At 40.5% G+C, this 16,462-nt stretch overlaps 1 protein-coding gene across 1 annotated transcript; it reads right to left on the reverse strand.

The window, feature by feature from the left end:
• Positions 1-1,929: 1,929 nt before the first annotated feature.
• rxfp3 (relaxin family peptide receptor 3) lies at positions 1,930-3,147 on the reverse strand. Its single transcript, XM_036588875.1, has one exon. The coding sequence runs from the start codon at positions 3,145-3,147 to the stop codon at positions 1,930-1,932; it is 1,218 nt and encodes a 405-aa protein (XP_036444768.1).
• Positions 3,148-16,462: the final 13,315 nt, after the last annotated feature.

Consider the following 16,462-nt stretch of genomic DNA (forward strand, 5'->3'; position numbering starts at 1 on the left):
AAAATTCAGTTGCTCACTCTCTACATTTACACCCTGTAATTATAATCACTGAAAAGATCTTCAAATAAAATAAAAGTCTGTACAGTAAACAGTGGAATTACAGAGACAAAACAAAAGAAATACAATACACTGACTGAACCTGAGACAGTCTGCATCAGAAAACACTTTTAAAATCATTTTAAAAAATTCAGCCAGGCTGTAAAATCATTGGGCCTCATTCACCAACTGTTCTAAACCCACTTACGCAGTTTTCACGAAGATTCTGACTTTCACCAGTGTTATCTTATTTGAGATTTGTTCTTAGGTAAGAACAGAACCCACACACTCAAGAGCAAAAAGGTGCGAACAATTCTGCGATTTAAGAACACGTCATGAATCCAATGTAGACTTTCTTAGGACCTTTCTGAAGAACAAATTTAAGAAAAAACTTAGAAAGATATTGGTCAATCAGGTCCATTGTCTGCTAACCTTAGGAGAAATAGCCATTCCTGGGTGTGTCTCGTCCACAGACCCATATATGATTAAATGATTAGTGAGGACAGTAGTCCTTAATTGCAGCAAGTCATTTGTGTCCACGTTCAGTAGTGATAAAACAATCGAGAGTCAGTCAGTCAGTTTGTCTAAAAGAGAAAAATGAGGCAGTACTCAAAAGCAAGAGGGCAAGAAGTCATGTCTGAATAAATGATGGCATAAAATGCTTGCCCTGCCTGCCCACGGGTCTTTTTTGCACGAAGGTCTTTCTAAAACAGTTTACTTTGACACTGGGTCACAAAGAAGCAAAATGTTGCTAAGAGACTGCACTGGAGATCATGGCAAATGTTCAGTGACTACTTAATAGTCTTAGTCCTTAGGATAAAACCTTCCTTTACTGCCATTTTCATCTGATTGCCATTTTTCACCAGACACCCAGGATGGGACATCTTGGCCATGGAATGCTAAATCTACTGTATGCTGCCTTCAAAATCAGCCAGCTGGTGGCACCACAGCAGGCAGCAATTTATACAGACTCTGGATTGGGGCATGCCTTCCTGGCTCTGATTACTGACTGAGTGGGCAGCTTTCTTTTCAATTTTACAAACCACTGCTGCCTCCTAAGACTCATTAAAGACTTAAGTACTAAATAACAAAGCAGCAGGTAGTTGCCTTCAATTCCAGATGCACAGTCAGTCAATCAATCAGTTCTTGACCAGACACTGACCCTTTTAAGTCAGCCCACTGAAAGGTCCAGCAAAACAGATAACTGGATAGCTGCATAAATAAATAAATAAATAAATGAACAAATAAATAAATAAATAAATACATACTATGGGCACAGAGCACATATGCTGCCAAAAATGAAGGTGCCAAACAGAGTTCTTTGGAATGGTGCCACAGACAGGCCTGTCACAATCATGAAACTTTAGCTGAGGATTAATTATCATATAAATTAATTGTATTTTTATACGCAACTTAGTATAAGCCTAAAGTGGTGAAGTCAGCTGGTTAACTGTCTACCTTTTTAGCTTAGTAGATCCCTACTGAGCACAAACACAGCTTGAGCTCAAAAAGCAAACATTACCGCTGCCCTCTAAAGCTGTTCTAGCACCAAGTCAGAAGTTAGAACTTTTGTTTTCACAAAGACCCATGACGTAGGCTTATCACAGTCAATGTGTTTACTGCTTTCTTTTATTTACATGCATTGACCTCAACTCAACTGATGAAAACGCATCCAGGTCACATTCTGTTCGCTGTAACATAAACATGGTTGTGAAAGGTAACACCTGTGTGACGAGCTCTCACTCTCAGTGGATGAACCTTTCCTGCAGATGAGACGTGTATGTGTGTGAAGAACCCTTGAAGTTAAAAGAACCCTCTTATAAAGGTTCTATAGCAATAAAAGCTCCAGCGTCCAGCCTAGGACCATTTGGAGACCTTCACTGTTAACAATGTCTATGTGCTGTTGGGTAGAAGGTCATTCTTGCCGTTATAAATGACCACTCCAGGCGGGTAGAAGATGAGGCTGGGCTCGGGCGCGCGTGGCACGGCCAGCGCGCCCCCCTGCTCCTCCTGCTCGGGCTTCGTGGATGCCGTGAAGGGGCGCATGGTGGTCACCGTGGGGGAGGCGATCTGCCAGAAGAGCCTCTTCAAGGCCTTCCGGAACTCTCTCCTCATCAGGCAGTACAGAATGGGGTTGAGGCAGCTGTTGGAGTGCGCGAGGCACACGGTGACGGGGAACACGTACACCTGCGTGGTGTAGTACTCGTAGCTGAAGTGCACCGCGTTTAGCTTGATGAGGATGCCCCAGGCGGTCAGCGCCTGGTTGGGCAACCAGCACAAGAAGAAGGACAGCACCACGATGGTCACGGACTTGGTGACCTTGGAGCGTCTCTTAGCGCCGGAGCTGTTGGCGTGCTTGCTGGTGATGAAGCGCAGCAGCAGCAGGTAGCAGACGGAGATAATGGCGAAGGGGATGAGGAAGCCCAGCAGCACTTTCTGCGCGTGATAGAGGCCAAGCCAGAACTGCGCGTCGCCGCTGCGGTCCGGAAAGCGCAGCAGGCACAGCTCGTCTCCGCTCACGGCCGCCGTGGTGGAGAAGATCGCGTGCGGCAGGGCGGCCGCGCTCGCGCTCGCCCACACGGCGGCGCTCAGGCAGCGCGCCGGCACGCGCACGCGCGCTCGCCGCCGCCGGCTCTCGAGCGCCGAGGCCACGGCGCGGTAGCGCGCCACGCTCATGGCCGTGAGGAAGAAGACGCTTGCGTACATGTTGGCCGCCGTCACGTAGGACACGATCTTGCACATGGCCTTGCCGAAGGGCCACGCGAAGTCCAGCGCGTTCTCCACGGCCCAGAACGGAAGGGTCAGCACGAACTGGAAGTCCGTCACGGCCAGGCTGGTCACGAACAGGTTGATGGAGGACTTCTTCCACGCGCGCCGCGACTTCATCAGGTAGAGCACGAGCACGTTGCCCACCAAGCCGAGCGCGCACACCACCGAGTACACCACGGAGATGAGGATCCGCAGCACGGCAGAACCGTCCGCCACGAAGCTGCTCCTGTCCAGGTCAGCGAGGTCACTCCACGACTGGTTAAGCTGGTTAAAAGTCCTGTTAAGCGCTACGCTGCCGTTGAGTCCAACGACCGCGAGCTGGGCGCTCGGGCTCTGCTGCATCACGCCGTCCGCTCCCTCGCGCTCACATTCGCACTAATGCAAAAGCGAGCGCGCGGAGAACTTGCACACTCTCCATCTCCTCCGCGCTCTCCGAGCGTCGCGCCTCGCCATCGCGCTTGGCTCGTGGTTTTTCCTTCGACTCGCTCCAGCGCGCGATGAATGGAGATCTCAGATGATCCTTTTCCAGCGCGTGCTGAAGGAAAACATCTCCTCCGAGCTTTCTGCAGAGCCGCGCGCGCGTGTGCTGAGCAAGGTGAGAGCGAGCGTCTCTGCGAGCTGCCGCTTGTTGGGGCTTTTTTTTATACTGGAGCCAGTGCGCATGGATTGGACGGCGCGTTTTTACGCACGCAAGTAGCTCCAGCCAGAGTGTTTAGAGCGGAGAACAGTGAGGGGTTAATCGGGGAAGCAACGTGACCCATCAGCGTTTCTCTCCAGCTTTGAGGATGTTTTATCAATATGTTGTTCGTATGTTTGTGTTTACAGAAGCTGCACCAACGAGCTGCGCGTTTGTGACTGCGATAAAAGGAATTAGCATTCAGACTCAGATGACTTCCATTTCAATATGGGAAATTATTAAAATCCCTTAACGCATTAAATCCACTAAAATATCACGTATTGATCTGAATGTGGGAGTCAGGCAGCTGCCCCGTAAAGCAGTACAAAGTGTCCCTTTGCAGCATTGCTTGCCAGACATCACCCTAGCAGAAAGCAGCACTGCTTCATTTTAAGTGGGAGTGAAGCTGAAGTCACTCTGCTCTTCCCCTCTTTGGTAGCCGTCCATTAAAGTTTGCTCTGATAAAGGCTTCCGCACTCTCCCCAAGGTATCTGTGCAAAAGTTTGAAGTTTTTGAAGTTGCATAGCCATTCCGTTTCATCCTGCCACTTGTTCCAAATGAGACTCCCTCCGAGTGCCACTCACAGTACACAATTAAAGATCATAGAGTCTGTATCCGGGAGTGAAAAGCAGGGAGTGGCGTGTAATAGGGGATTTGAAATAGGCTGGGATCCTGGATGATGCAGGGCTGAGTTTAGTGTTCATGCTATGGTTTAAAAGTTGAATTATATGTGAATATTTAAATGTAATTACATAGTAATTACATGCTAAATGGCATGCATGCTTAAAAAAGATGGTTCAAGGGTTCTTTAGTGTAGACAGTAGTTCTATAGAAACACAATCACTCAAAGAACCATTTGCATGCTTAAAGTTCTTTGAATGGTGAAATGATTTTTTCAGATTAATTGAGAATGTATATGGTTCTATATAGAACCTTTTTGAAAAGGCTTCTTTTACACTCCTAGCAAAAAGGGTCCTATATAGTACCAGAAAAGGGTTCTTTGGCTTGTAACAATAGTGGAACCCTTTTGGTGCTACATAGAACACTTTTCAAAAACATTCTATTTATAACCATCTACAGCACATTCTCCATCAACCTGAAGAACCCTTTCACAATGCAAAGAACCCTTTAATAAGGCCAGGGGTTCTTTGAGTATTCATGGTTCTACATTAAACCGTTTTCTTTACTAAAGAATCCTTGAAGAACCATCTTTTTTAAGAGTGTATTGTTACAAGCTTGACATTGTAGCAATAACAGAACCCTTTTTGGTGCCATATAGAACCCTTTTTAAAAAGATTCTATATAGAACCCTCTACAGTACATTCTCCATCAATCTGAAGAATGTATTCATGATGCAAATAACCCTTTAATAAGACAAAGGGTTGTTTGAGTCTTCATGGTTCTATATAGAACGAATTTCTTTACTAAAGAACCCTTGAAGAACCATCTGTTTTAATAGTATATTGTTACAAGCTTGACATTGTAGCAATGGCCGAACCTTTTTGGTGCAATATAAAACCCTTTTCAAAAATTCCAAAGAACTGTTTCTTTGAGTGTTCATGTTTCTATATAGAACCATTGTCTTTACTTAAGAGCCCTTGAAGAACTGTCTTTTGTAGGAGTGTTGTCACCTAATGTATGATGCTTAAGTTTATATTCCATATCAACATTTTCCAGTTAGCACTTCCAACCTTTTTCTGGTTATTAGTTGAATTAATGTAGTATCGATTGCAGAGTGTAGAATTTGCACTTCCAAGAGGATTTCGCAGCTCGTTTCAATGAATTGCAGAAGAAGCATTTCAAGGCCATGATGAATGTAGGTTAACACTTCAGAAGACTCAGAGACACAATGTTCTCAAAGACCCTGTGAGAGCACTGTAAGCATACAAGCACCTAGAACCTCCCCAAGCTCTGCACTCCTTGTCTGAGGGTGGACAGAGTGGGTTTTAAGGGCCAAGTATTTTCTACATTTTCCTTGGATTTTATTTCTTCCTCTGACATTCACTTATGATGTTTAGGTACCAAAAACCAGGGCTGTGCACAGAGGATCCTGGCCACTTCCTGTGTCTCCCATTATATCAAAAACGTTACTGCAAAACAGTAGAGGGTGCCGGCCAGCGAGTCCTCAATGAATGGGTGTGAATGGAGCTGAATCGCTAAAAAAGAGTTTCTTTGTGGAACTTCCTTCAATTTGGAAAGTAGAAAAATGTATCCCATTAAAAAATGAAAGAAAATCTACCAGCGTATTTCTGTTTTTCTACAACAAATGGATTTTGGGCAGTAGAAGGCTTGCATTACTGCTACTGAGTGCTGCTTAGTTGGCAAGCTGACCGGTTCACTGGTTGAGTAAAGAAATTCAGGCTGACTGACCTTGTGAATGTACATAAGGCACAGTGTGAAAATATGTTACGGTGCTCTATGTTAAGAAAATTAGTGCATAAAAACTCTGCATGAAATGATTAAGTATTTACAACGTACGATTTTACACAAAAGCTCTGTAGGAGCCCATTCCATTTTGACTCACTCGGGAGTGTCCTCTAGCATCACACAAACCTGGCAGACATTACTGAGTGACAATTCACCTTTTTAGAAATTTTCTAGGGCCAGTATTTGAATCCTTAAATCGCAGTTTGGGTATTCATTGCATTTCATCACAGGAAGGTGGAGAAAATATACAGGTTCAGTGAAATTACTGAATCCTGATTTTACATTTTTAACAGTACTGTAAAATGTGGCGAGTTAACTCATATTTGCGAGTAAGTAAATGTTTTGAAACTGGTTGGTGGGATGGCTGTATCACTATCTACACTAACTGATGCTATCTAGATCCAGAAACAGTAAAAAGGAATTTCCCTGACAAACTAACATGTTCACAAGACCACCTAAAAGGACCGTGAGTACTTATCAGAATTTGGTTATCTCTGTTAGCACATTAGCTCATCTTAAGAGGAGGTCTTACTCATCCAACCTACCAGTTTTCCTTGGCTACCTTACTATACCAGTGTTATCACATAAAAAGAAAAGCCTTTCTTTTTCTCTCCATACTTATACCATGTTCTTCAATGGTCAGGACCCCACAGGACCGCCACAGAGCAGATATTATTTGGGGTGGATCATTCTCAGCACTGCAGTGACACTGACATGGTGGTGGTGTGTTAGTGTGTGTTGTGCTGGTACAAGTGGATCAGACGCAGCAGCTCTACTTTTTTAACACCTCAATGTCACTGCTGGACTGAGAATAGTCCACCAATCAAAATATCCAGCCAACATTATGGTGTGGGCAGCATCCTGTGACCACTGATGAATGACTAGAGGATGACCCAACACAAACTGTATAGCTACTTTCTCTGACATTACAAGGTGGACCAATAAGATAGGAGTGTCTAATAGAGTGGACAGTGAGTGTACACAGTGTTTAAAAACATCAGCAACACTGCTGTGTCTGATCCACTCATACCTTGAATATGGAAATGACTTGTGAAATGAGTGAATATATGTAAATGTGTCGGTCTTTGTGAAATCACAAAAGCAAAACATTTCAAATTAGGCTGTTTTAGCAGCTTAGTCTCTCATATATAGACTTTATGAAATGGGCATGTTATGTTTTGAAATGGTGCATTGACTTCAAAGTTATTTTAAAAAATGAGGAAAATTCAGTTTTCCATATGGGCCCTTTAATGGTTCGGGAAGCAGCAGGGTAGCTGATCTGTATGGGTTTGGGTCATGCTCCTCTCCAGCTGTCATGCTTTGCATAGAGCTAGCGGTCTTCCTGTTCTTTGGTGATTAGGGGCTTATTTAGTAGAAACTGGTGGGAATGAAGCACACTGGGAGGCAGGCGTGAAGGGTTCTTGGGTAAGTAGAACTTACCCAAGAAAAGTGGATCAGTGGACTGTGCAAGTTGCTAGTTTGCCACAACTCTAGACAGTAGGTTTCTGTATATAAGTGAAAGAATGTAGATGCATATCAGGTCAGCTCTAAAGGATGTGATCATTATCCACTCTGAGTCCTCATTATCAGCCTGTGTGTGATGGCACACAGACATTGTAATGATGCCCTGTGGTAACATGACACACAGCAGCAGTCAGGAACTTCTAAGCTTACATGAAAGTGAAACATAAAAATAATACAAAGAAAAGATTTACAGCTGTTTATGACCAGCAGGGTTCAACATGGTACTTAAACACTTTCAAATGTAGATATAAACATGGCAAAAATGCAATTTTATTAGAACACTATGCTGCCTTGTGCAAGCTGGCAAGGCCTCACTGTATAGCAGTGGTGAACCGTGACTGCTAGAGCTAGGCCTTCAGTTCAGGCCATAAATCTCAAAATTCAGTGAAAAGTGAAGAAAAACACTTCTATAATAATGGTAATTTCTGTTAGTGCCTCTAGGATTCTAGTAGTATGTTAGTGCTAAGCTAATGACAATTGACATGAACATTTTTTTTGGCCATTCTATATCAAAACATATATTTGAAGCTTGTAAAAGACATTTACTGTGCAGTATTTTAAACTTGTGATATACATTTATGTATGTTTCACCTTGTATATAGAAGTTTTACAGTGATTCCACAGCTCATATTCACAGTCAGTGACCTATCTAGGACTTCTTGAAGCGCTGAAGCTCATGTGTCAGGATCCAGTCCTCGCAGACCAAAACACTGACTTCAGCACACTGCCTCATTAAACGCACCGCTCAGGCCTTCATTAACTAAGTTCAGAGTGTGAGATGAGGATAAATCCTAATTTCCACAGCACTTTGGCCTGGTAGGTCCCCAGTTTGATGTGCTTGGGTAGAGTCACTTTCCTCACAAAATTGGTCTTACCCCCTGGAAATCAAAATGTTAGTGGTTAATTCTATTTCAGTTCCTGACATAGCAAAGTTTTTATTTCACACACATATTTGGGCCTTCACTCAAGCCTAGAAAGCCATGATGGTTCCCCTATTTATTGCTATTTAGCACTGTACACTTACATGTTGTTGCTGTCCAAAATAAAACAAGTATCTCCACAATGCAGAGTTCCAGCTAGGGTGGGCAGGTAAGACCTAGAGATTTTGCTGGGGTGGCACACTGCTGAGAAGAAAAATAGCATTGCTATATTAAAATGATGTATAAAATGACGTGTTGTTCATTCTCTCTATGTGACTAAATGTGTCCACCATTTCCACATGAATAAAATGTTACTTTGTTAAATGCTGAAGACAAAACTGTGTTGATGTAACATGTTTTAGTCATTCATGAGCAGGAATGGAAGAGTAGCTAAGTAGCACACTACTTTTTGTAGTTTACTACAAATTTTTGTAGCCAATAGCTGTAGCCGCTACAGTTTTATGAAATGTAGCTAATAGCTATATCGCCATTTTTTTTGTGTAGCTATACCGGTAATTTTTGCTACAATTTCGCTACAGGCTTCAGGCAATCTGTGAAAAATTTGAACTACAAAATGCGGTCATTAACTGAGCTAGTGGCGATTGTCACGTGCTGGCCCCACGCGTCGATCACCCTTTACTAGTAGGCTTAGCTCAGGGGTCAGCAACCGAAATGTTAAGAAGAGCCATTTTGTCCTTTCAACAAAAATCAAAACACCTTGGGAGCCACAAAATTTTGTGTCTGTTTTACTATCTTGGCTGTAAGTATTTGCTAATGTACCAGTACAGGCTAAAAATATAATATAAACGAAAACGCAGATTTACTTTGCTCTGCTTTAACCTTTAGCTCAGGTATAGCCACTTTTCTCTCATCTCAGGTAACTTCTCCGTGAATTTCTTGTAAAATGTCCCTCAGTGTTCTACTTTTTTCGAGGCTCCAGTCGTTTCTCTTTCTCCTGCTTCTTGTTCGAATTGTCCAGTTCCACCTTAAATGGTGCCTGAGGCGCCAGATTGTACTGCTGCACCATTTAAGGTGGAATGGGAAAATCAACTTCGCTAGTTGTTGCAGATTAAAGGTAACCAGCTGGAGCGCTTATAAATGCAAATAAGTCCATTCATCTCCAAATTATCGATGTTCGTCTTAAATCTCTCTCTTTGCCTTTTCATTATCTGTGTTGCTGTGTGTCCAGCGGTCTGCACATCAGTCTTCAGCATTAAAGGTTGGTAAGTTAGCAGTTATACATTAACTCCAGCATTTAAGGCCATTTACTGTGAAAACTGTGTTAGAATTGTGTGTTATAACGATTTTACAGCAAAGGAAGATTATATTATTTTACCTAAAAATCTAGTTCTGCTGTGGAGACCACGGCATCTCTGTGTGAGAGATTCTCACCCCAAACAGAGCCATCACTGATAAGAAAGTTGAGGCTAAAGTGTTACTTAAGTTTAATAAAGGATTCTGAATGTCATGTCCGTAAATATCTTGCTGAAATGTTGAAATTGGAGCAGCTTTATTTCAACATTTGGCAATTCTTTGTACAAAATTGTTTGGCTTGTATTCGGTTATTTTTGTTGATTATTGAGAACCCCAAAGAAAAACCTGGAATGACTGACTTTGCCTTTAGTCTACATTTTTGTTGGATATCACACCTTTGGTTATGTAAGTTTGATTGTTGGTTGCACTTAAACTCATTTTTCGGTGATCTTTTTGTATATTTGCAGCTTTTCAATTGTATGTTTCTTTCTGGCACATGATTAAATGCAGTGTCTTGTTCACACTGTCAGTTGGGCTTGTTTGGTGTGTCAGGTGGAGTTTCACAAACATTCTGACAGTCGTGCTTTGACAGTAGCTAAAAAGCATCCCAACCCTGTTCATGAGAAAATTATGTATTTGAATCAAGTAAACAAAATGCATCACTTTTTTCAGTGCACAACATAAAGAAAAATGTTTTGTATACACACACACACACACACACACACACACTTCTTCTAGGCCACTTATCCCTCTAAGTCGCAGGGGGAGCTTGAACCTATCCCAGCAGTCACCGGGCTGTCATATAGACAGGCCATGGAAAATATTCATTAAAGTTGCATTCACTATATAAGTTATAATGATTAGAAACCTCACTAGGCAGCACTGTAGAAAGGAACCTACAACACATGCATGTATTCAGATGTAAAAGAAATATAGTTTGCATGATAAATGTTTATTGCTGACCAATTTTTTTATGGTAATTTACCATGAAATTGCTCACTTCATAATGTAGCTCACAGAGGAGCACTGCTGAAGGACCCAGCGTACATTCAATGCCTGTTTGCCGACTGACTTAGTCTATCACAGCAAGATACGCCAATTATTAAACGCAGTGTCATCAGACTCTCACAACTGATTGGTGACTTGCCCTCATGGCATATTTTCACCATAAAGGCTAACAGATGCTTTATTAATCATGGATGGCTGATGAAGGCTGATTATCTCACAACTGGGATAGCCAGAAGGGTGGCCATGCTTTATTCCAAGGTGGCACTGACTACCTCTGGCCATCCCTTGGCTACACCTCTGTCACAATGACAGCTTTACAGGAGATGGTGAAAACATTCTTTACTTTTAATGTAAGTTAAGGTAAAATATTTTTCCATGCAATTTGGAGTATTTTTATTGGTTCATTCACCATGAGATTTTCACACAGTGTAAATTGGAGCTGCTGTGCTCAAATGATGTAGAGAGAAAAAATGGAGATACTTTGTTGTTTTTTTGTGGACAGCAGCAATAGTCTTACTCTGCATATATTTCATATGCAGAATAAGTTATTTATATAGAAATATAACAAGTTAATTACCTGTAGACTAGTTACATGTTACTATAGCAAAGCATACACGTAAGACAAGCATACAAAAAACTAGTAATAAAAAAAAGAAGTAATTGAGTTTTAATATTAGCATGGAGTTCACACTCTGAATGAATAATCGCCACTGTTTGAATAGCTGAAAGACAATCCAGTCCCTCAGTCTCTTTTATACTGTGTTTATTCTCTCTAGACCTGAGACTTCAATTCCCTGCTCTCTCTTTCTCTCTCATGCTGTATCTAGAGGCCTTATTGAGAGTTTCATTTTGAGAGGCTCATTATGTCACCGCTCACTAGAAGTCCTGTCAATTGTAGCTTGACTTTCCTTTCACTGCTGCAGTAATAGAACCCCATCTCCATCAGAGATTCTTGGTAGCCATTAGCAGCACTGAATGTATTGTGTGATAACTGCAGTGGTCCTGTTGGGTCACATGCATGTGTTCAATAGATGAGGCTACAATAAATTGTTAATCAGGCAGCTTTGAACTCTTCTTGTTTCTGTTCCACAGTCTGTTCTAAAAGGCTCAAAAACTGCCTGTTTTATGCTACAATTCATGGGCCAAAATGTCCTTTTGATTTCACAGTGTCATTACAAAATCATGCGTAAACTATTTTTTGTTCAATAATAACAACTGTCCTTTATATTGTGTGGCAATTTCCTGATAAATAGACCAACAGAAATGTTTCAAATACAAAATCTCTTTAATTGCCATTTTGGAGATATTTTTTTGTTTGTTTTATAGATATATATGTAAAGTAAAAGCAAATGTGAATGTGTTATTCACAACATCCTATGTGCAGGTCTAAATGACGTAAAACAATATAAGCATCTATAATCATTAAAATCCCATGCTTGTTGCATTAACATGTGACTCCATTTAATGGTTGAAATATCTTCTTATCATAAGTCATCATTTATAGGTTACGAAAAATAGTTTCAAAAAAGTTTCAGTGATATATGATATGATGTGCGTGTGGTAATGTGGGTAAAGCTAAACTTGTATTATATTTGAAAACTTTTAGAAAATGCAATTAGACAAGAGTGGATACAAACTCTACACATGCTGAAATTAATGTGTTTATGTTGCATTTTGACAATTTTTACGGTTACAGTTTAGGAAAATACATGTTATAGCTACAATTTATCCAAATATAAAAAAAAATGATTGGCAGGACTAAAATTGACCATATTTGCATATTTGCTATTTCCATGCATTTAAATAGGTGGTTCTTGAAGCGTTCTTTAGTAAAGGCAGTACTTCTCTTTAGAACCATTTTATGCTTAAAAGGATCTTTTCATGGTGAAATCGGTTCTTCAGATTGATGGAGAATGTGCTGTATATGGTTCTATGTAGAACCTTTTGAAATGGTTTCTATAAAGCACCATAAAGGGCCCTTCTATGTCAGGTTTGCAAGAACCAATTTGATGCTATATAGAACATTTTCAAAACTGCTCTATATAATAATAAGTTAGACCATATACATCACATTCTCCATCAATCTAAAAACCTAAATCACCATGCAAAGAACCTTTTAAGCATGAAATAGTGCTAGATAGAACTTATGGTTCTAAATAGAACCATTGCCTTTAGTAAAGAACCCTTCACTAACCATCTTTTTTTAAATGAGCCCTCATACTTTCAGCCCTCTTACACATTTAAGCCACTGTCAAAGGCACTTGGTAAAAATCTTGATCTTTTTGATCCCGAGACGGATTAACACATTATTTCTTAGATTCAGTGTTCTTAAAAACTTTAATTTTGTCAGTAACAAGAGCTAAATGGCACCTACACTGAGTATTAACTTAAACTACATAGTAATGTGATGCATTGCGCTTACATTTAATTTACCTGCTATATCAACAGGTTGTTTCAACGTCAAAAAAATGACAAAAAGTAAAGCATGGCAAATATTTAAAGGATGGAGGAGGAGGGAAAACATTCTAAACTTTTAATGTACATGTTTTTATTCTGTGTGATTCTGCACTGTTTCTGTTAGTCCATTCCACATGAAATATTCACACGTCAAAAAATGAAACAGTGTCAATGTATTATCTGCTGAAACCGGAAAGCCCACTGCAAAATGATGATATTGGCAAGTGTAATCACCTGAAATCTAGTTAATATTAGTGCTGTGGTCAAGACTTCCCTACATTTCATTATAAAATCGAGCATAGATTTTATGCTTTTGTTTGATATCATCAATGCATTTCATAAAGCATTTATTAAAGGGTAGCTTGAAAGCAATGCAAATATGCCCACTCATGAGTACACTGAGCATACATGTTGACTGTTGAACAGTCAGTGACTAAGTCTCGGAGAAGAATTTGTATTTCACATGCATATCAATAATACATTAGACTTCCCAGTGGTGCTCAAATGAGGTTGAAGTTCAGTTCAGAATAGAACAGAGGAGAGCCCTCTCTTCTACAGCCTTACTCATCCATCCTGCTTTAAAATGCACCCTCAAAGTGGGACAATGAATACTTAAGACTTTAATGCAGTACAAACTTTTTTTCAGGCTTCACGCATGGTCAGTTGCCCATTTGAGGTGAGGACAGAAATGATGCATGTGCGATTGGGTGATTGAATGGTAAATTGAGCGGAATATGTTAAATGAAAGAGGACAAGAAATGCTCATGGATTGCTGGTTGAAAGAAGGCAACCATGTTGATTTTGATTAAGACAATATTCTTTCTAATGTGCCTCTCTGGTGGTCTTTTTTTCAGAATAAGCACCTCCACATGCTCAAAATTTTAATAATTTGCTCTTCCTTCTGGAAAAAAGGTGATAAAATCACTTTTGAACACAGAATAGTAACTTTGGTCTAAAAGCCACACTTCAGGAGTTGGATTAACCCCTTACTAACCATGGGCCTGCTGGCGGGCCCACAGTTTTATTACACAATGCTATAACCTAAGAATAGCTCAACCAGTTTGCATTGAAGTCCCTGTAGTTATTGAAAAATAAGGCTTAGTATGTAATAAGCCTAATTATAAGGGTAAATGAGTCCTGGATGAGAAAACAGCTACTTTACCTGCTAAGTGGTCAAATCCTTGTGCAGTGAGCAATGATTAGCAATGTTGCTGCTTCCAGTTCATATTTAAAATACGCTAAAGACCTTGGGTGACTTTGTGGTATAAGACATTGATTACTGTCAGACTCTATATATCCATATTATTGCCAGTGACCTTTACTTACCATGTCCTCTGTCAAGTACAGTGCTGTGCAAAAGACAGAGAATCAGAGACCACCCTTCATTTATTTAATTTCCAAAACAGCCAGTAAGTACAAGTTCTTAGGTGATAAAACATAATCCACCGGCCCAGGAAAGGTAAAGTCAAAGGAAAAAAGAGAGTTTCCAGCTTTAGAGAAAATGAGACTCATAACAATTGTGCAAGACTTGATAGACCACTAAAACGGTCACCATCTGGTAAACAGAACTGAGAAAATCAAGCTCTACTCTGGTCTCAGATCTGAAAAACTTCACAGGTGTTTCTGTCCATCCTTCCATCCATCAACAATATGAGTCTGAAAGCATGTGCCAAGAAGCTGTTATTGAGAAAAGGAAAGGACAAAAAAGAGAAAGACGCTGCTGGTGTTCTCAGAACAATGGACTGACCACCTCAGAGTCCAGACCTCAACACCAAAGAATGTGTTTGGGATTACTTGGACCGTGAGAATCAGAAAGTGCAACCTACTTCTAAGACTGAACTTTGGAGGTGTGGAAAAATATCCCTGCAGATTTCTTTAAAAACTGAAAGCAAGTCTGCTAAAAAAGGATGGAAGTAAAAAGTAAACTAAATTACATGTAGTTGTTGGGGCTTCTGTGTAATTTTCTGTTACGTATATATAAGCTGTTTGTTAGTAAGTCTCTGACTTTTGCACAGTCTTTGAATTGATGCTTGTTCCCCTTCAACTACTGCAATTTACATGTAAATGTGTCAGTTTAGCTGCACGAATGTCAATATGAGCCATTTTAATAGATATAATTGAAAAGCCAATTAGCATTTAAAGCATGCTTCATTAAAATGCTCATAGGTCAGTGATTTGATTCTGGATTTAAAATTAAAATTAAGCTTTAATTAACATGTCTAATTGAATCATGCATACCATCATGGTTCTTAATATGTGAATTAGCCATCCTGAGAGATAATTGGTCATACTAATGTTCAGATGAATGTAGGTCTATGGAAGGACATCTGCATCAAATTCAAATTTGTGGAAGCCACTAATTTTGAGCATATTGTTATTGTGGGCTACATAGAAGTTTCAGTTATTAAACTGGAGTGGCTGAATTTGCCAGTTCAGTTCAGCATGAAGAGTAATTGGCCTTGTTGCGCTTGAGGCCAGAAAGAACTGAGTCACAAGGCACAGAGTGTTTGAGGTTCTGCCGCAAATAACAGAGGAGAGGAAGTTTTTTTTTTTCATTCAATCTGTGGACACTCACTCTCGTTTTGTCTTCCCCAAGGGAAGGCCATTCCAAGGGGAAATGTGTGCAGACAGAGTGGAAGGCAGTAGGCACTGACCTTATCTCACTCTCAGCAGGCACACATCTACTCTAATGGATTCCCTGTATACTGAAAGCTAAAATGCATGGAAATCTGAATGCAATGCATATCTAACTTTGCACAGGTACCACTTTTTTAAGCCATAAACTCTTGTTGTCCAGAATTTGAAATGTGGCCAGGTATTCCACTTCATGCACCCTGCTGCTCTCATTCGCTGGCAGTAAGAGCTTAGTGGACAGAGAAGAGCTGTTAGAGTAGAAACAAATGTGAAGGTGAGAACTGTTTCAGCATGACATTCTCTTCCAGCTTGTTCAGAGTCATACCTGACTTACGCTGCAGTGGACATAGCACAGCCCATAACTCTTTACAGTCTCTCTTAACCTTTCTGCATACAGTACAGATCAAATCACCATGTATGCTGTCTGAAGCTGTAGACTGTATGTATTTGACCTCATTATTTTGCCAAATGCTATATAATATTTACTGTCTAAATGTTTCAGAAAGACATTTTGCTGCTGCAGGGTCAAAACCTCTGATGTTCAAAATGGTAACATTTCAGAGGGAGGAAAAACATTCTAAACTTTTAATGTACACGTTTTTATTCCATGTGATTCTAGACCGTTTCTATTGGTCCATTCCTCATTAATTATTCACACATGTCAAAAAATGAAAAATTGTCAATACGAGGTTTTGTCCAACAGTGTCGATATATTATTAGCTCAAACCAGAAAGCCCACTGTGAAATGGTGATATTG

This window comes from Colossoma macropomum, unplaced genomic scaffold (genome assembly GCF_904425465.1).
Source record: "Colossoma macropomum unplaced genomic scaffold, Colossoma_macropomum, whole genome shotgun sequence".
NCBI lineage: Eukaryota > Metazoa > Chordata > Actinopteri > Characiformes > Serrasalmidae > Colossoma > Colossoma macropomum.

Excerpts from the sequence above, each read along its gene's own strand:
- rxfp3 (XM_036588875.1), bottom strand. The coding sequence starts at position 3,147 with ATGCAGCAGAGCCCGAGCGCCCAGCTCGCGGTCGTTGGACTCAACGGC.